At 46.2% G+C, this 21,545-nt stretch overlaps 1 protein-coding gene across 1 annotated transcript in view; it reads left to right on the top strand.

Annotated features, from left to right (window-relative positions):
• Positions 1–21,545, top strand: part of LOC142582224 (uncharacterized) — a 135,919-nt gene that overhangs the window by 21,187 nt on the left and 93,187 nt on the right. The window contains exon 2 of the mRNA XM_075691671.1: positions 5,757–5,908. Coding sequence (XP_075547786.1) covers positions 5,757–5,908 — 152 coding nt within the window. The remainder of the gene's footprint in view (positions 1–5,756; positions 5,909–21,545) is intronic.

Raw genomic sequence — 21,545 nt, 5'->3', positions numbered from 1 at the left:
ACGCGAGCAGTTGGCGATGCGAAGAGGGTTGGCCGGTCGTCGCGCATTATCGCGTGGCCGGGCCGCGCGTGCTCATTCATCTGGTCCGCTATTACGGCGACCACCGTGGCACAACCTGGGTCACACGGATTGCTGCGAGTCGCAACCTGCCACGACCTGCGACAACGGCGCGCAGGTAACTGGCTGTGTCGGACCTTAGCTGCGCCCATGCCTTGTATTTTCAATATATGTTACTGTTATGGTTCAGGGTAAATGAGTGAAACTCACGAATCCAGTCTTCCGTAAGAGTTCTTGGCCAGCCGCCTTCGCCTGTGTTCTCTATCACCATTGGAAGACGCCCTTTCTCACGAACCGCTCCAGCGCGAGAAGGGACATGCGACAGGCACTGCTCTTTTTGGTTGCAGTTCCTACAAATTCGTGGTGGCCTAGTGGCCGTGGTGTTGGGCTGCTCAGCCCGAGGTCGCGGCATCAAATCGTGTCCGCCGCATTTCGATGCGGAAGAAATACAAAAACGCCCGTGCACCGTGAATTGGGTTAACGTTAAAGAAGCCCAGGCATCAAAATTATTCCGGAGTCTCCCACTATGGTGTGCTTCATAATCAGATCATGGTTTTGACACGTAAACCTCCAGAATGTTTTTTGTCGCAAACTCAGGTACTCGTTGCTAACAGTGCTCACCCACTTCGCATATCGGTTGGCTGGTTCATAGCGTTGGTGTCATTATTTGGCGACGTTATATACTACCCTCTAGTGACATACACCCGCCGTGGTTGCTCAGTGGCTATGGTGTTGGGCTGCTGAGCACGAGGTCGCGGGATCGAATCCCGGCCACGGCGGCCGCATTTCGATGGGGGCGAAATGCGAAAACACCCGTGTGCTTAGATTTAGGTGCACGTTAAAGAACCCCAGGTGGTCAAAATTTCCGGAGTCCTCCACTACGGCGTGCCTCATAATCAGGAAGTGGTTTTGGCACGTAAAACACCAAATATTATTATTATTATTATTATCTAGTGACATAACAGCCCGTGAACATCCGTATTCTGGTCAGGTCAGCGTGCTAGATATTGCAAACGGCGTCCATGGGCCACTTCGCGGTTGGTTTTGTATGACAAGCGCTCTGGGACCTCGGGGCCGGCCATTCTGAAAGCTGAACGATACCGCTACTCAAGCCTCGCACGGCCAGTGTAGGGAGAGATCGACATTGTGCCGCTGCGCCATCGAAAGGTGCTTGGCCAGCGTTTATGGCCTGTCGGCCTGGACACGCGGCAGAAAGAAATAATCCTCTCGGATCGCGGCCTTATCTGCGCGCTACGAATGGAAGCACCACGGACGGCGCGCTCTTAGCTTTGACCGGTAGCCTGCGCCAAGGCCGTGCGTCTTTTCCCGGATAACGTCCGAGCTGTAGAGCCATAGCATGGCCCGAGTGTCCCGCCCGTGTTTTAGGGATCTCGATTTTTTTTCTTTTTCCGTATTACGTATATTGCTCTGACGCGTAGCTGTAGATGACAGCGACCTACAAGCTTTGAACACAACCGCAGTAATCACCAGAGTGGTCCAGCGTTATAATGGAAACGGATATATGTTGCGTGATAATTTGAAACTGACAGTTTTGTTGCGCAAAAATTTAATAATGCAGCCAGCAAGCTTTATAGGGAGAATTAAGCTAATTCCACTTGTTTCAGGTATACTTGAACACTCTTAACACACTTCAAGAGAAATCTCCTTGCATGGATTCGCATATGTAATAAATATTAGTTGCAGTTATTCAGGAACATAGACAGCTAGTGCGCAGGAGGGCTCGCAATCTCGTCCGTCTTCGCGGCGCAAATTATCACAGCTCCACTTAGGCGCAAGAAAGAAGGGCATGAATGTTGTTCGTGCCGTGTTCTGGAGAAACCATGTGAACGACAAGTAGCGAATAATAAGGGGACTCCTTTTAGGGCCAACTGGCCAGACGAGTGCTTTGAACACATGCCAAGGCATACTGTGGTCGATGCTGACTAAAATTAGCATCAAAATGAACTATGGAGGCATTTAGCCTCCCTATTTTCCCAGCGAAGTGAACTGCTGAAAACTGCAGTGCAATATTTTAGCCATGGCTGGAAAGAAGTCTACATGGTGCTTTTTAGAGAATATAGCCGGCAAGCACCAAGACGCACGTGCTCTGCGCCTTTTCTTGCAACGATTAGAATCTGCACGCAGTACACAGTTAACAGTCGACCAACGACGAGCAACATCATTATCGTGTTGCTCTTGACATTTCACCGCGCTTCCGATGTCGCTTGCATTCGGTGCGACAGGCAATAAATATGGAATCGTAAAGTCCCGCCGAAATTCGCATCCTTTTGGTGAGTGTGCATCAAGCGAGTCCTGCCTTCGCAGAATTGGCAAAGAAAAAAATGTTGCCAGGGTTAACGTTGGCAAATGCTATTCTGGGCAGATATATATCAGATATTTTGTCGGGTTTGGGAGTTCCCCAATAGTCGGTGGCCAATCAACATTGAGCGGCCACGTACGGTAAGCCCACTAAGAGGCAGTGCAGGTTGGTATGGGCTAGGCATATTTATAAAGCAGAGAAGCGCAGAGCAAAATTAGTTTTGAAGAAGAACTCAGGAACATTGATGGGAGAGGTTGGGTGACTAAAGTGCACAAATATATGTACCACAAGAAGGAGTGGAGGAAGAGGTCAATAAAGCTGACTGCCAATTACAGGTTAATTGAAAGTGCAAATCGACAACACGGAGTCATTAAAGAAAGGAAATGAGAGACACCAAGAAAGTAAATTGGATGCAAAAGACTAAAACAAGATATACCTAGGAGAGTTGCAAATTCGGCAAGAAGGAAATCAGGAGAGAAAACTCACAAAGAGCAGTGCCTTTCTATTCGAGGCCCGATCCGCCTGCCCGAGGAAAAACATACCGAAGCAAATATTCGCAACAAAATGAAGACGTATGCGTCTGCTGCGAAAAAAAAAAGATCCAGAGGAAACTCGGCGCACAGAAACAGAATTCCAGCTTGGAACCTTACACTGCAAAAAATAATGCGAAAACAAAGATAGAACGCGAGATTTCTATTTTGACTACAGAACATTTCTTCCAATCCAAGAAACATAAATTACTTTATTTATAAATTGACTTCTTGCTGTTTAGGCTCAAAACCTGAATTTTTCTTTATCTTAACAGCATTGGCCCCTATACGCTAAAGTGAAAACTTCGCCATAAATACTGTGAGCTGAATGAAATTTATTACCTTTAATTAACATTTCCTGAGCAACTGCATCAGCCACGCAAGCACAAGGTCTCGCATGCTCGAGCCAACCGGTTTCTGTACAAGACAGAGCTGCAGTAAGGTCGAGTGATGCCACCCAGAGCTACGCAAACTCGTAGATCAGGTACTTGGATGTGTCGCGCAGTGCTGGCGTCTTGGCGGCAGATGTCTGGTCAAAGGTGGTCACATCTCACGCATTCTACGTGGTGTGCTTATCTGTAAACGTGTGATCTGTTACAGTCGCATGCCAGCATTTGATTCTTTCGTACTACATGAAAGCTGCAGTCATGAGGGGAGTAAAAATTGCTCCTTTGATGGAGTAAGGTGTCTAGAAATTCATTTCTGTAAAATTACGGAAAAACAATACACTGATTATTTTGGTGAAATAACAGAAAAACAAGCTAACAGAAAACAAAAGAGCACAAAAAATATATCTTACGCAAATAACCACACTTTTCAACAACTCAATGCAGAATCTCCCGTGGGAGTTATCTAAATGATGCGTAAGCATTTGCTACTAATAACCTGTTGTTTCGTGGTTGTATGCTGCTGTCTTTGGTATAATTGCGTGAAACACCGCGAACGAATCGTAAAACGGAGAAGCGGGGTTGCAACACCGAAATGTTAACTGAGAGCAGCGTAAGACGACGAATGGGAAGAGTCGAGCATAGTAGCAATGGTCACTCGTGTTACATGATGGTGCGTTTGCATGATACCGCTGCTTCGTGCAAGATGACCACTGGCCAATGCGTGCTGTATGCAGTACGTGACATAAATGAACAGTGTCACGTTTGGTATACCTAGCGCGTATTGACGTTGTTGATGACGCTGCCTCCTCTCAATGCGAACCGTTTATCGACCATTATCAGCCGTACCCCGGCGGCGGTGGAGTACGGCGCGGCCACGCGGGCCCTATCTTGAAAGCGATCTGCGATGGGGACAGACAGCGCGAAGTGCTGATAGCTTCGTGTGCGCTGTGTTCCGCGTTAGTTCGCATTAAAGCGAGAGGCAGCACGAAGGGAAATTCGCTGGCTGCTGCGGGCCCTATCTTGAAAGCGATCTCGTCCTTAGGTGACGAACTGACGGAAGGACGGGTTTCCTCGTTGGGTAGGCATAGAAATGCTTACGCGTTTAAAAAAACTTAAGATTGTAAGTATCGTCCACCTTGCAGAAGGGCTGAGATTCAAAACTCATGGAAGCATTCACTGGCCAACAGTCGGGCTATAGCAATATATGTATTGGCATTGACAGCGATAGCAATGTGTAACTAAAGCTCGTTGGTCGATGCTCTGACGATACGCGGGGCCACAAGGTACCCGGGTCTTTCTCAAGTTTCGGCTCTGTGGGCGACGGGCCGAATTTCTGAAGCTCTTCGTTCGCAAGGGCTCTTTGCCATTGGCTTAAAGGCTTTCCTAATTAAATGCCCAGCATCGGGATTGGTTGGAATTTACTCCTACGAACAATTCTAACGTAAGAGCTCTTTGTGAATTTGGCCTAGTAGATTTTGTTCGAAGGAAGACTTCTTTGCCTTCATGGACCTCGAGTTCCATCAGGGCCGTCGGCAGGCACGTAGTGAAGCCATTTTGCGACGCTACGGCTCGCAAGATGGTGTGGTCTACACAGACGCAGCGAGACACCCTCGCGGCGACCTCATGACCGAGGTGGTAGCGGATCACAACGGAGCATTGATAGAACACACAACAATCATGGCTGGCCGAGTGGTGGAAGCGGAGAAAATCGAGATTGTCATGGTCATGCATGCGGAAGCGAGTACCGTCATCAGCGATAGCAAGCAGGCCATCGGAAATTTCGTCCGCGGTAGAATTTCCGAACAGGCGTTCCGTGTCCTCACGCGGCGCCCACTAAGCGGCTTGAAAACCCTCGTGTGGACCCCCCGCTCACGCGGCTTTGCCCGGCAACGCGTCGGCTCACAGTTTGGCTCGAGATTCGCGTGCCTCGCGCGCTCCCACCGCTGGCCAAGCTACTCCATAAAACGCAAGGGGTCGCGTTTAGGCGACTAACACATACCCACACCCAAAGTACATTAACAAAATCACAGGGGGCAGGTAAAGCGACCTATATGTAGGCTCTGTTCATAAACAGGGACACACACACATAATGTACGAATGCACCTCACTCCCGTTTTCTCCTGAATGACTGAATGGACAGCCTGGCTAAGTTCCGGGGACGTCGACCGACAGCTTGAACTGGGGTGGACTGGGCGGAGAAGGCCAAGCAGGCCCAGGGCATTACTTGAGCCCGATCCCTCAGCCACTTCCCCCATTCCCCTTCCCCTTTTCAATAAAATTTACCACCAGCCCCACCATAAAGTTAAACAATTTTATTGTGTTTTATTTATTATAATACGTCGAGCATAGCAGCAAACTGCAATTTTGGTGCGGGAAGTCAACCTACCGTTTCCTCTCATTAAACCTTCTTCTCTCTCCCTTGGTGCAAAAAATATTGACGCATCCCCTTTTATTACGCAGGTCGTCCCGCCAAGCGCGTTGCCGCGGCCCCGCTGCCCCCCAACGGCGGCATCACGGTGACTTCATCTGTGCCGAAAGAAAACGAGCCGACGACCCAGTGTGTTGGCGGCTGCGCCGGCGGAGAGCGGGCTCCGGCGCCGCACCGCGAGAGGGTCAGTCATGTCTTATACAGTCGTACACGGGTACCAGGCACGTACCCGGGATTTTTTTTCGGGAGGGGAGGGGGGAGGCAACCCAAGGTAACCTTTCTATGCAAATGAGGGGGGGGGGGGTACCTTTACTAGTATGAATGGGAATAACGTCCACCATTCGCTATAGCGACGCGTAAACCCACAAAATAGAAGTGATATAAGGTGTATTTTACGGGCACGCCTGTGAGGTACGCCTCTCCTTTACTTGACAAACAATGAACCACGTCAAATGGACTCGCGCAGGAAAGAAGCGCAGGAAGAACACTGCCAAGAACAAGTAAACGAGCGAAAGTGTAAAATAAGGATTACTACATTAGAATACAACTTAAAGAAACAGCAGTTGGCAACCAAGGCACACGGATCGCGCGGGGTTGTGTTACTCCACCAGCCAATCACAGAAGCAAACAAAATCGTACGTCGCCATGCGGTCTTTCCAAAATGATGTCGTACTTGATACCTCCGGAGCGTCTGCTGTTCTTGAAGAGTCTTTTCATCGGTGGAAGCAATGAGGTGTGCAAAATATGGACAAAGTGTATGGTGTTTGAACATTGCACTCTTCAAAAGTCTGCGATGCAGTTCATTTCGCTGCTGAACCCGTTTTATTCATGAAACTTCACTGCCAACTGAAGTGAAACTTTAAAATAAACAGTCGCAGTGAAGCAAGCATGTTATTTCAGTTCAGTAAAGAATTAGGCTTTCGCCATTCCACTATAATACGTGAGGGAAAACGTATAAAATGACGCGCTAATAGTTTTATTTTGGTTATTACCGCCTTATATGGGTAACAGGAAAAGTTTGAAGTACAAATTATTTGCAGCCTCGCGGAGGAACAGTGGCTGGCGGTTATGAGGATGTGGGCGGGGCTTCACGGCAGACTTAAGTTGCGTCCGACTATAGTAGCACTTTTTTAATTAGCTCTGGAAGAATTATAGAGAAATATATATTTGCGGAACAATCACGGTTTCTTTGGATCCCTCGTTTACTGCTCTGCCTAGTTAAGTGCCACAGCCAACTCGTATTGTTATTAGGGACTTTTTAAATTTTTTATGTGAACCTAAACTGCGCTAGGAACGAGACACAGAGGCATATGAAGACAGGACGAACGCAGATGTCCCCTGGGTACGTGCGTTCGTCCTGTCTTTATCTACCTCGTCCCTAGCGCAGTTTAGGTTCACACAAAATGTCTTACCAACTAGCCTCCCAACACACTGCCGTCTTGTTATTGGGGAAGTTGCGTAACGATGCGTAGCCGCCAGTCCCGTACAACCACGTAGAGTGCAGGACGCTGCGGTTCTAGACGCTTTGCGCCCACGGCGGAAGGTTAGAAAAACGTCTACATAAGCAGAGCGGAGAACTGGCTATGTCAGGCAGCCTGACTGATTACTGAAGAAGCACCATTCAAAACACACGGAATGATTCTCCATTTACGGCGGCGTTTCCTCTACTTCCTTCTTAAATAAAAAGATTTGTTTATTCATCAAAAATTTCATAAACAACGGTTAACTTCGTTAATTTTCGCTTTTACTTCCTGTTGGGCTGTTGCCTTGGCTCTCTTCCCCCCTCCCCCCTCCCCTAGTGTATCGCTTAATTTCTCAACTCCTTGCTACTCTTGTTTCCAGTTGCCAATGTTGCCCGAAAAGTGCTGTACGATTAGGGAAAAGCCAGACGAGGTAACGGGTGACAGTCATATTGCTTATGAATTTAAGGGTTATTGCAGGCTTTTATGATGGACGCTGTCTAGCATTATTTTATTTTCCACCTTGCCTAACCCATATCGCGGGCGTATGTTTCCGTGGATCTGCCAGCGTCGCGGCGAGCCGTCAGTCGAGGAAATAATGAAGCAAAAGGAAAAGTTAAACTCAACTGGCATTTTCTCCGGCCGTAACTCGTTCCACGTGCATACAGACCAGCTGACCACGAACCGAATCCCTTTCCTAGTCTCCGGTTCAGTCTAAACAAAGAAGGTTTGTTTAGACTGATCCAATCAAGCAGTTCAAATTTTCCTTAATATGTAGCCTGCAAAGTATATCTCGCAAGACAATGTGTAACAGTCGTAAGCATACACCTGGAAGCATCGAGATATATTACGATTGATAGTTTGGGTCGATTGATTGCAGGTCGATTGATAGATTGATTTTTAGCATCACAGGATCAAACATTATCATACGTGGGGACTTTAACGCACACAACAAAACATGGGGGAGTAATCTCCGTGATGCCCGCGGGAATATCGTTCAATGCGCCGCGGAAAGATGCACTCTGCCAGTACTGAATGATGGATCTGTCACACTTATGCGGGGATATCGCCACGACAGTTGCATAGCCGTAACACTGTGCTCTAATGACCTTGTTACCAACGCTGGCTGGACAACAGATGCAGAAACACGTGGAAGCGATCACTTCCCAATTATTTTGACATAAGAATTGGGAAGTGATCGAATACGCGTTTAAAAAGTACTGCGAAACGAAGATACGTGGATATAACAAACTTGCATCTCTTTCGTCAACACTTGTCCAGTCAAGTGGATTGTGAAGCTGACGTAGAAAAACTCACATTCGCGATACAAGAAACATTGAGAATGTGTACGAAACAAGTGCCCATCCCTGGAGTTGATGGGAATATGAACATTTGAGAGCTGTAAGAGCAGAAAAAGCTTATCGCTGGAGTGTAAATATAGAAGCATAAAGCAATTCGCAGAAAATCCACGCAGTCATGCAAAGACGACTACTTAAATTAGGGGAAAAAAGATGGCCTGAATTTTGCAATACGTTGTCTCCCCTGACACCAGTTCCACGAGTATGGATGACTATTCGTGCATTGAGCGGCCCTGTTGTTCAAACACAACCACTTCGTGCTCTCGCAATAACCAAGGATACTTCAGAATTAGGGATAGCTGCGGAATTCTGCAAAGTTATAACTAGAACAAGCGTATCTATTGCTAGTGTTCACAACACAAATTTCTGGGGGTTATACTAGACAGGCAACTTTCTTGGAATTCCCACATTAAAACCCTCGAAGAACAAATAAACTCATTAATAAATGTTCTTGGCCGCGTAGCAGGCACGACACGGGGAGGGTCGGTTTCATCCTTACTAAAAGTACATAAGCACTTATAAAGCAAAATCTAGCATATTCTTCACCTGCTGTGCATGGAATATCCCGTTCATCTGAAGACAGACTCCAACGATTAACAGCTAGGAGCCTCAGAGCATGCTTAGGCGTTCCTCGAGCAACCTCAAGTTCCGTAGTAATTGCAAAGGCACGTCATCCTCCGTTTCCTACTATGAGGACGATTGAAGCCTGTCGACACTACTTTCGCGTTTCAGTGCAGCCCAAAAGGCACCTACTAGCATGTGCGCTAATTGAGAGAGACAGGGCGAAGAACAATTCGGTGATTCAAGTGCACAAGGATCCACTACCACATCACGAATCTTGGTTTTAAGATATGTCTTACGCTCCATGGCGACTCGTAGATCCAAAAATTGAACTTTCGGTTGAGGGAATTATTAGCAAACGAGATATGTTTATGCTAGCAGCACAACAACTAGCGTTATACCAGATATGTTTTCGATACCCTGGCTATATTCAAACGTATACACATGGTTCTTGCCAAACAAATTCTTTTACGGCTTTGTCATTCCAGAATGGCACCAAACATAGACGTTTAAACTATCTCACACGACATCATCAAGAACAGCAGAGCTTATTGCCTTTGTTACAATACATAACTTCAATGCAAAAAGGGGAGCAATGGGTCATCCTTTGTGACTTGCAGGCAGCTTTGTCTTCACTTCATGGTGACATCAGCAATTCGCAAAACATCGCGTTAGTTAAGGAAGTACTTATAAAACTGACAAAAGCAAGTGTAGGGAATCGCACAATAATGTTCCAATGGATACCTGGCCATTGTAATATCCCTGGGAATGTTGCAGCACATAAGGCAGCTGGACAAGCGCATGTTATTAACGCCACACGTGGTCTCCTTATAACACAAGGCGAATTGCGCCGCATACTAAGACAGATATCAACCCGTGGTTGGAAAGCGACACGGTTTGATCAGAGCTCGAAATCTTCAGATTTACTTCACGCTGACCCATCGCTTCAATTTAAGATCGCGTCCACATTGCATACAACCAGGCCTTTGAAATGCTCATTCACCGCCTGCGGCTCGCTACCGCGTACACAAAACACGTTCTACATAAAATTTCAAGAGGTGATAGTCCGGAATGAACTTATGGCCACGCGGATGAGGATGTACAGCATCTTCTGCTAGAATGTCCGCGACATTCATGACACACACAGACAACGCTTAGCACTTGATTTAATGGCATTAGATCGCAGGCCCTTCAGCATCAGGAAGATCTTAGGTCCCTGGCCAACATACTCATTGCAAAGACGAGCGTTACTGGCCCTTCAAAGATTTCTCGAAGCAAGCAATATTCTTTGAATGTATTGAGTAGAGTGTTTAAATGTGATAGCGCACTCTATGTTTTTTTTTTTACCCAACTTTGGGCAATCCAATGCCTGTTTCTTTTTTGTAATTCCATAAGAATTTAATCCGTGATTTCTTATGTGCGCTTATTTTAGTCTAGCTAAATGACCGGATTTTGTGTTTACTTTAGTGCACATATGTGACTGGACTCTGTGTTGCTGTGTTACTGAGTTCCCCTCCAGCTTTAGTGTGGCATTAGTCTACTTACGTGAATGTACTTCGTGTTTTTATTATTTCGAGTTAACTTTCAGTTATAGTGTGACATTAGTGTACTTATGTTACCAGAATTTGTGTTGGTATGATTTCACTATTTTTGTTACAATTTATTCCTTTTTTTAAATCCCTATGTGAAAAGGAGTAGCCGGCGCCAATTAAAGGCGACGACATCTCCTAAATACCATATAATAATTAAAAAGAAAGTTGAGCTAACGAAGCAACAGCGATGCACGTGAGCGTCGAATAGATGGTGACAACTGAATGCATCTCGAGTTAATCGCGCTGGCACCGAATCGATGACAAAACTGGCCTTCACACCCCAGGAGATGCCGATAACTACCGCCATCCGAAAGGAGTGAAAAAGGCAGCAAAATGTTGACCGCCGAATAGCTGTCAAGTCTCAACATTGATTTGGTGGCGCTTTAGGAATGTGTGTGAGGAGTGTTGGCGTGGGCGGGAAGGGGGGGGGGTGCCTCTTAATTCGGGAGGGGGGGTGGGCCCTCCGGGCCCTGCATCCCCCCCCCCCTGGGTACGTGCCTGACGGGTACATCGGACGGAGATGAACAGAAAATAAAAATATTGCGAATATGACGATTATAATTTGCTGCGATTGTAACGGGCTGCATATTCAATAGGTTAGAAACTCGGGCAGGTTGGCGTAGCATATAGCTCCACAACAAGAAGGCCATCCCCTCTGTGGTGCTTGAAAAAGCCTCCTGTGTATCTTGCTATTCCAGGAACTGCGAAGAAGGATAGCCTGACCACCGCGGCTCTCAAGGAGATCATATTCGAACTTTTGCATTGTTCGTACGCTAATTCATAATCCATGCTCACAAGGACGGTTCGGTCTCGGAAAGTTCGGCCCTTCCTGTACCGTCCCGATCCCTCGTCATCAAGTTTGAGACTTCACACGTCACGACATCTACAGGTTCCGAACTGGCCGCTCTTCGCGCTGCTGTGGAATACATTGAAAAAGGACCGCCGAGCAAATGGGCAACATTTTATGATTCGAAAGCATCCCTTCAAAGCTGACGAGGTTGACCAAGTGCTAATTACGACCACATGGTGCCCCAAATCAACGAAATTTGCCATTGCGCTTCCGAACGAGGACATTATACTATTTTTCAATGGCTGCCGGGACATCGTGGCATCGTTGGCACAGCGAAACTCTGTGTGAGTGCATGAGGAGTCGAAACACGAGTTTGTGTTTATTGAATGCCTGCACAAAGTGACACGGAAGATTTTATTCAGAGAGGCCGATGCAATGTCTTGTAAACGAAAAACACACGTGCAATGGGCGGTGGGGCATCCTGGCGTTTCCCTTCCCCCGCACGGCCGCCGCCGCAGCTGCCGCGGATGCGTGGAGGCGAGCGCCATCTGGGGGCGGCGAGGGGAGCCCAGCGGCGATGACGTCGCGCGCGTCCTCCGTTGTGACTGGTTGGCCTATTCGCAAGAGGACACCCACAGCAGCACCCACGGCCACCGAAACCCGGAGAAGTTCCCAAAGAAAAGCTTCGATTATAAAAGAAAGGGTCGGTTGTCATTGAATGTATATATGTGACCCACAAGGACGGACAACAAAGGCGGCGTGTAGTCAATACGAATGCTCTCGGCTCTCCTAAGACGCACACACCTTTGACACAGCCGCGGCCACCAGCTAATGAGATTTCACTTTCCCTGCTTCCAGTGATGAAACCCGAAGCGTGGATTTCACCCACTTGACGGGTTTACGCTAATATCGATAACCAGGGGGTCTTTCAGCTCATGCTTGGCCTCGTATGTCAGCATCACACGTGGAGAAATAATGGCACAAAGAAGCATACCGCAGCACGGTAAAGGATAAAAGGAGAGACTTTGGTGCGTGTCGAGAACACACCGTGTATAATTCCCAATATATGGTGAAAACAGTGATAGGCTGGAGCCACAGTGATCATGATGTATTCCATTTTTTATTAGCCTGTCAGTTTTACCGTTCCATAACCGTCTTAAAATATTTGAGTCTACAAAAATGGTAACATTAAAGCTATTATCAAAGAACTCGCTACTTTCGCTGTTACATTCATGCCTATAGTCCCCGAGCGCCCACTAGATATGCTAACATGAGTATAGTAATTCAAGACAAAAGCACACGGTTTGGTAAACCATTTTATCCCGACTCAGCGCGTTTCTTCCTTTTAGAATAACAGTGCTTCGAAGTATACTAAATCTGTCAAACACCTATCGAACAGAAAAGAAGCAACACGTATTTTTCGGACAGCTAAGGGGACGCTTTGCCAGGGTAAATGGTCTCCTTACAAAGAAGCTGCCTCTGCTCATCCGCATTGAAGACTATGTAGCTCTCATTTTTTAATACTACCCTCCCAAACATGCTTATCAATAATACAAGAAGCTTCGATAATGTAATAAGACGTAGTGGATCGCAAGTTATATCGCTTAGCACACCATCCCGCGAACCTAACCTATAATAACGCATTTATCCAGTTATTCTCATCTGCATCATACGGTCACGAACTTCCAAGGCTGTCACCAAATAATTTTTTGCGATCCTATCATCTTCAACTCTACTGGTACAAAAAATAATAGAAAATTTAAAACTTAGTTCTTCCAGGGGATTAGATGAAATCACAACAATATTTGTGGCAGGGAGGTATTGCTCAATCTTAGAGAGCATTTTTTCACAGTCGTACGAATACTCTTCCTTGCCTGTCGACAGGAAACTAGCAAAGGTTATTCCAATCCCCAAATCAAGTAAAATTCATGATCCTTTTACATACATCCGTATCCATTGCCTCGGTACACTGGAAAATAATGGAGGACATTATATTTTCTCACGTTGCCAGCTTTCTCGAAGATAATCTTTAAAGCGAAACTTTCTAGCCGAGTTCCACCGGCCTGTTGCGCGTATCTGGCCTCTGACGCCGAACGCCACGGACGCGTGCTTCGACCAGCGGCGCGGGCTTCTCGCCGACGGGCCAGCGTTTCGGCGCAGCACGAGGCGAGACCGACGGCGCAGCACGAACGACGCACACGGCGCTGTGGGTCACCGTCTCGACGAATAAACATGCGCGCGATGCATTGCGTGCAAATGCGTGTATATAATATCCAGCCTGTGTAGAATTCACTGAAAATGAAATCATTTCTTCGCATAACGTGATGCGATTTAATACTAACTTTTACACCTCGAAAACCACACTTCCTATGCACGCACTCATGGTTCATCAGCAGTGGCGTAGCAACAGGGGGGGCCGGGGGGCCGTGGGCCCCGGGTGCAAGGGGCCAGTAGGGTGGGGGGGGGGGTGTCATATCGTCTGAAGACACCCCTCTTTCCACCGGCTCCACCCGCGGGGGGGGGGGGGGTGACAGAAGACCTATGGGCCCCGGGTGCCAGACGACCTAGCTACGCCACTGTTCATCAGCCAATCACACCGAGAAGGCTTCGCTCTGCGTAGATGCCAACTAGAGTTGTGCGCGCCTGTTTTTCTCTTAATTTTCAACGTGGCTTTCACAAATTCTTTTCTTGTGATACTCAGCTGCTATCTTTCACTAATAATTTGCATGTACATCTTGACACAGGTTTTCTGACTCATTGGATATTTCTATATGTTCAAGAGTTTTTGACGATATTAATAAGCTATTGCTGCTACACAAACTTAAGTCTCCTAAACATTGGCCCGGGTGTACTTAACTGGACTCAGGCGTTTATTTCTTCTCGTTTTAATTTGTTGCAACTAGCGATTCCACATCTAGCACGAGTCCACTTGAATTCAGTGCTCCTCAGGGGTTAGTTGTCGGCCCTCTTTCATCCTTAAAATATGTAAACAACTTATCCGGAAAGGTTTCCTCACAAATTTATTTGTGGACGACTGTGTTATATATATCGCAAAAAGTTGGCAGTCACTTAGTATTCTTACGTGATCCGAAGACGAAAGCATGAGGACTTGTCTGACCTATCACGACAAATTAAACTCCACATTAATCCGCATTGCTCTAATTTGTACCAACGTTAATCAACCCTAATCAAATTTAATCCACCTTAACGCACGCTAATCTACATTAACCCACTTTAATAATTTACTTTAAACCACCTTTACCTAATTTCGCGAGTAGGCCAGAGTGGTTCTCTGGTTGCGGGCCACGGCAGACGCCGTGGCTGTTCACCGTGGGATCGCGGCACGTCCAGCGCCGGGAGAGGTACGTCATCACTTGGTCACGTGGGTACCGGATGATAACGCCGGACGTCGGATTTTTCGCTTCAATAACTCTGATGGAATAAGTAATAAATAGCAAAAACTAATAAATAATAAAACTAATAACTCTGATGGAATGTCTCCTCAATCTGATCTAAATAACACGTCCCCGATTGGTGCCTTAGGTGGGGCACGGAGCTAAAAAAATGAAATTACGGGGTTTTACGTGCCAAAACCACTTTCTGATTATGAGGCACGCCGTAGTGGGGGGACTTCGGAAATTCAGACCACCTGGGGTTCTTTAACGTGCACCTAAATCTAAGTACACGGGTGTGTTCGCATTTAGCCCCCATCGAAATGCGGCCGCCGTGGCCGGGATTCGATTCCGCGACCTCGTGCTCAGCAGCCCAACACCATAGCCACTGAGCAACTGCGGCGGGTACGGAGCTAAACACTAATAAATGCAAACTTATGAGCATTTCCCGTTGCAACGCGCGCTGTTTTGCCTGCACCCTCAACGACAGTCCGTAACATCCCATCGTTACCTTGGCGTTCATATAACTGACGATTTCTCTTGGAAAGATCGTACAGGGCGATCATTTTTAAGTTTTGTGGAATTTTTAGGAATCGCCTGTAGCAGATAGCACAATGCTTGTCGTTGAGCTGGATTATTCGAAGAGGCGGGCATTACTAACACGAGAAATTGAAACACATATTCAACTAATTAAAGGAAATTCACAAATTAACTTTTTAATTATTTACTTTACGACCCATATTGCAATTTAAGAATTGTAGCCGTTGAGCTTTCAGGACGTATCCACTTGAAATGAATTACCAGGATGGCGCCAGTTTCGAGATACTATTTCCGAAAGTGTGGGCGTCCCAGTTACTTTTCTACTTCAATGTACGAGCGTTTTTTTTTTCTTTTTTTAAGGTATGTTTGAAGTTTTGAAGTTTATTCTGATAAAATACATGTACAAATTTGGGTATGATAGTGTACAGAAGGAGGTCCCATAGCGAAAATACTGCAGGGGGACCTCCTATGATATGTTATATGAAATGGAAAACTGCTAAACAGCAAAAGAAGACTAATAAGAACAGTTACGATAAAATACGAGCAGTAACACAATTATTAATAAAATAATAAAGCAAGTACAATCATCTCGGTGATTAAACAATTCTAGTCAATGAATACTTAGTCATTATTCAGCAGAAATAATAAAGGACGAGTTATTTCATTTCCCATATTGTGTTATTGGTTCAGAATAAGATCACGAAGCAAACGTTTAAATGATGACACGGAAAAGCAGCTTTAATATTATGAGGCGAAGAATTCCACTATTTAATTAAAACAACACCAACCCTTTGGGCACCGTAGCTACTGCGGACTTTTGGAAGTAAAAAATTTCTTATTCAGAGAAAAACGTGTGCAATTTGTATTGGTAAGTCCTTACATGAAAACAAATTTAAGAAGGTGATGTTGTTTAATTGCTCGATATGCGAATATATAAACATTGAATTTCACAAGATTAGTAATGCAGAGTATGTAAGATCGCGCTACAGATCTGTAACAGAAATACAATGCATTTTTACGGCGAGTTCGATGGCGCAAATTTCCAAACTGGCATCATTCTGAAAATGCATTCCATAACTCATCGGCTACAATTCGTAAATTGCAATATGTGCCGTAAGTTAATTAATTCAGAACTGAATTAGCGCATTTTCGTTAATTAGTTGAATAGGCGTTTCGAATTCTCGTGGTGGTAATGCCCGCCTCTCTGAATAATCCAGCTCGAGGACTAGAATTATGCTATTTGCAACAGACTACTTTTAAAAATTCCGCAAAGCCTAAAATTGGTCCCGCTGTATAGCACTAGAACCTGGTTTCTAAAACAAACCGTCGCTTAGAATACCTCAATATAAATTTACTCCTTGCGCCAGTTTCAATAAAATTGCTGCTGTATACAACACCCGTCCGCCCCCAATCAGAATGTGCTTCATCTGAGATCCACACCACCCCACATTACCAGATGAAGCAGTACAACGTCGCTCTGCTAATTTCATTCTAGCTAACTATATCATCGTACTGTAGGTATTACATTATTGAAAACCACCCTTCACAATCTTTTACTCTCTCTTCGCCGGAAGCAAACGCGCCCTTTCCATTTTTCACAGTATGATATACTATCAGCATTTCTCCGCTTCCTTTCGATCCCACACTTTCTTCGATTCGGGTAGATTTTCAACACTACTCCTTCTCAATTGGATAAATTTCTTTATGAATTTTCCACAACTGCCGCTTTTTTTTTTTTTTTTGCATATGGTACAGAACTAGACACGGAGCTAGAAAGCAAGGTCAACAAACGATAGTTGCATGGATTGATGAATATCGGTGTAAAAATCATGGCGCATTAGTAATATTTATTGCCAGACAGTCTGAGAATATATTCGGTAGAGACGCCCGAGACTGCTGACAATTGACCGCTGACGTGAGGGAACGCGGCCGTCTGCCGACCCCGGAGAGCGCGCTCGTTCTATGCGCTCGCGACGTGCCGCCACCTCCTTCCCATTGGCTGCGCCGTCACGTGCCCAGTGACTCACGCACTAGGTCACACCTTGAGTGAGCCAGAACCACAGAGCCGTCGTGGTGTCGGGGAAGCGTGCTCGTCCTGCACCCCGCTGGCTGGGGCTAGATTCCCAGCCAGGCCGAAATGTACCGCGTTTTCTGTTCAAAGCCATTTATTTACATTGTTTACAGCAATCACCCTGAGAAATTTCACGTCAATCCGAGCATTTTTTGACGTGCTTTTACTCTTAGCGCCGTCGACCATTTTTGACACCATCTTTAAGTCACGCCGACGGATTTTCGCGTAACGGTGCGTATAATGCTATCGCATTAAAAGTGAAACCGGAGCTCTGCTTACATGATGGGACGCTTGTGAACTCCGAGACGTGGTTCCAGGTGTCACAGCAACCCGACCTGCGTGCCGTCGAGTTGAGGCATCAGCCGAAGATAAGCCAGAGATCACCGAAAGAAAAAAAAAGAAAAAGGGGGGGGGGCGGGGGAAGGAAAAGCAGCATCGCACGCGAAAGAGAAAATAAAATAGTTACGGGCCCGATGGGCCAAAATAGAGCTTGCAAAGCGAGGAGCAGCGGGGACAGACCGTACGCAGGGAAGCGCGTCGTTGTTGCTGTTTCTGCCGTTTTTGGGGGCATTTTTGTGACGTGTTGTGGAAACACGAGGCGAGATGTTCTCGCGTGCTAAATATAAATTGTGGCTGGTGGCGCGGGACGGTGGTGGTTTTCGCCTTACTTAGCAGAGATGCTCGCTCCGGAGGTGGGGGCACTCGGTTTCCCCTTTCCGCAGTGATCGCCATCACGCGCGCCTCTGCCATGAGGGGTCGCTGCAGCCGGAAGAGGGTGACGAGCGATGCGCTCGCGCTCTCCAAAATATTTTTTCGCCTGCGTGTCCTGCGCGAGGTATCGCACTAGAAAGGGTGTTACGTCACTGGCCACGTTTTAGTGCGGAGGGGCCAGGAGCACAGCGCGGTTGGGGCGCCGAGGCAGCACTTGGAGCCCGCATGCTATTTCGCGTCTCCACGGTGCTGGAGTTCCATCTTTTCTTTTGTTGTTTATTTTTGTAGCCAAGCAGTGAACAGAAACAGATGGCACATGACAGCTCTCGGTGGTGAACCCGTTATTTGGGAGGCCGAGGCGGTGAAGTAAGGCGGCGCACTCAACGCAGCGAAGAATATTATACGAGGGACAGAGTGGAATGTGTTTTTCGGGGCTTGCACGGGAGCATATAGCTTACGAAAGTGCTGGCGATGCGGCCTGGCTTTTATTATTGCTAAACAAGGCAGTATATCCCCTAGATAGGCAATCGGATTCGGGAGAGGTCAAGATCGATGGATGCGGGACACCTCCCCGTTATGCCAGCTGTTCACATTAGCGTGCGGTCAAATTGCCCGCTGCTGCACACGTCGCTAAATCTATGGTGCTAACGATTGCATGCAGGTATTTCTACAGAACACTGAAATGAAATCATTGAGCGAAAAGGTTGCACCAAATCGATTCGCCTGCGGAACGAGTCCCTAATCCGAGGTAGCCTGCGAGACTTAATTGACGCGACAGTGTCGATGACTGCCTCGCTTCACTATCGCCAGCAGCTGTCGACGAATCGCGTGTGTATCAGCAGCAGACACAGAAAACCTTACTGCGTATTCATAGAGTCTATAGCATTGGCTTTCATGCCCGGATTTATTGTTCTACAGAGAAACAGTAAAATTGGTCAAGAAAGAACAGGTCAACTTAGAGGCAGTAAGGGTAAAATCAGACAAATTTAGGCTGGTGCTTGCAAACAGATATGCAGCCTAAGAACAGAGAGATGATGATGATTACGTAGAGGTAATGAATGAAACCGTAACGAGACTAGTTTCAGAGGCAGCAATTGAAGTGGGAGGCAAGGCACCCAGGCAACCAGTGAGAAAGCTATCCCAAGTAACAAAGGAACAAAGTAACAAGCCCCAAAGAATGAGTGTCCAACTCAACAGATAAGATAGAATTCACCGAACTGTCAAACTGATCAACAAAGCGAAAATAAGCGATATTAGAAATTATAACGTGAGAAACACTGGAGAAGCCGTAAAAAATGGACCGCAGCCTAAAATCAGTGAGCAGTAAGCTTGCCATACGAAAAACCAAGATGAATCCACTGAAAGATAAGCAAGGTAATATCGTCAGCAATCTCGAAAGTAAAATAAAAGCAGCGGAAGAATTCTATACTGACCTCTCCAGTACCCAGAGGACTCAGAAGTACTCTATTCTAAACAATAATGGACAGCATACAGAAACTCTTCCTGTAACTAGAAATGAGGTCAGAAGGGCCTTGCAAGGTATGAAACGGGGAAAAGCGGCCGGAGAGGATGGAATAACAGTCGATTTAATCAAATATGGAGAAGACATAAAGCTAGGAAAATTGGCGGCTCTCTATACGAAGTGTCTATCGATTGCAAAGGTCCCAGAAAACTGGAAGAATACAAACATTATACTAATCCACAAAAAGGGCGACGTTAAGAACTAAAGACTTATAGGCCCATTAGCTTACTCCCAGTATTATATAAAATATTTACCGAAATAATCTCCAATAGAATAACGACAACACTGGAATTTAGTTAACCAAGGGAGCAGGCTGGCTTCAGGCAAGGTTACTCTACAATGGATCACATCCATGTCATTAACCAGGTTATCGAGAAATCCGCAGAGTACAATAAACCTCTTTATATGGCTTTCATAGATTACGAAAAAGCATTTGATTCAGTAGAGATACCAGCAGTCATAGAGGCATTGTATAATCAAGGAGTACAGACCGCTTACGTAAATATCCTGGAAAATATCTACAGAGATGCCACAGTTACCTTAATTGTACACAAGAAAGGTAGGAACATACCTATAGAGAAAGGGGTCAGACAAGCAGACACAATCTCTGCAATGCTCTTCACTGCGCGCTTGGAAGAAATATTCAAGCTATTAAACTGGGAAGGTTTGGGAGTAAGGATCGACGGCGAATACCTCAGCAACCTTCGGTTTGCCGATGACATTGTTCTATTCAGCAACACTGCGGACGAGTTAGAACAAATGATTGAGGACCTTAACAGGGAGAGTGCAAGAGTGGGGCTGAAGATTAATATGCAGAAGACAAAGATAATGATAAATATCCGGGCAAGGGAACAAGAGTTCAAGAGCGAAAGTCAACCAGTAGAGTCTGTGAAGGAGTACGTTTACTTAGGTCAATTAATCACAGTGAACCCTGACCATGAGAAGGAAATATACAGAAGAATAAAAATGGGTTGGATTGCATACGGCAGAGATCGTGAGGTCCTGACTGAGAGCTTACCGTTAATTTGAAAAGGAAAGTATACAATCAGTGCATTTTACCGGTGCTGACATATGGGGCAGAGACTTGGAGACTGACAAAGAAGCTTGAGAACAAGTTAAGGACCGCGCAAAGAGCGATGGCACGAAGAATGCTAGGCATAAGAGAGAGAAAGAGAGCGGTTTGGGGATCAGGGAGCAAGCGGGCATAGACGATATTCTAATAGACATTAAGAGAAAAAAATGGCGCTGGGCAGGTCATGTAATGCGCAGATTAGATAACCATTGGACCATTAGGGTGACAGGATGGGTACCAAGAGAAGGGAAGCGCAGTGGAGGACGGCAGAAGACTAGGTGGTGCGACGAAATTAGGAAATTTGCAGGTGCTAGTTGGAATCGGTTGGCGCAGGACAGGGGCAATTGGTTAGGATGGATAGTTGGGCGTGTTGGTTAAGCATGATCTGAAGTGAAGGTGCTAAAAAGACGATGGACGAATAAGGAACACATACACACACAGGGCGCCACTTCCAACAATGTTTAATCAGAAAAAGCGCCGCTGATTCATACTAGCAGCGCGATCACAGTTTCTCAGTGCGCATTCGCGTTCAGGTAAAGCAGTTCTTTGCGTGGTAGTGATATGGATGCAAACTAAAGCAGTTATCACCTGCTTCAATGATTCTTTTGGCCTCAATTATTAGTCGACCCCATATGTCATGGCTTCTGGCAACCACAACGCAGGCGTGAAAGTCTGGCTTACATTTGCAATTTCTTCAATGAATTGCCAGGTGGCCCTCCCTCCCATTGTTGACTTTGTTATTGTGTTGCCTC

This window comes from Dermacentor variabilis, chromosome 5 (assembly GCF_050947875.1).
Source record: "Dermacentor variabilis isolate Ectoservices chromosome 5, ASM5094787v1, whole genome shotgun sequence".
NCBI classification, from domain to species: domain Eukaryota; kingdom Metazoa; phylum Arthropoda; class Arachnida; order Ixodida; family Ixodidae; genus Dermacentor; species Dermacentor variabilis.
Note: the sequence above shows the minus strand (reverse complement) of the source record. Positions and strands in the feature narration are given on the sequence as shown.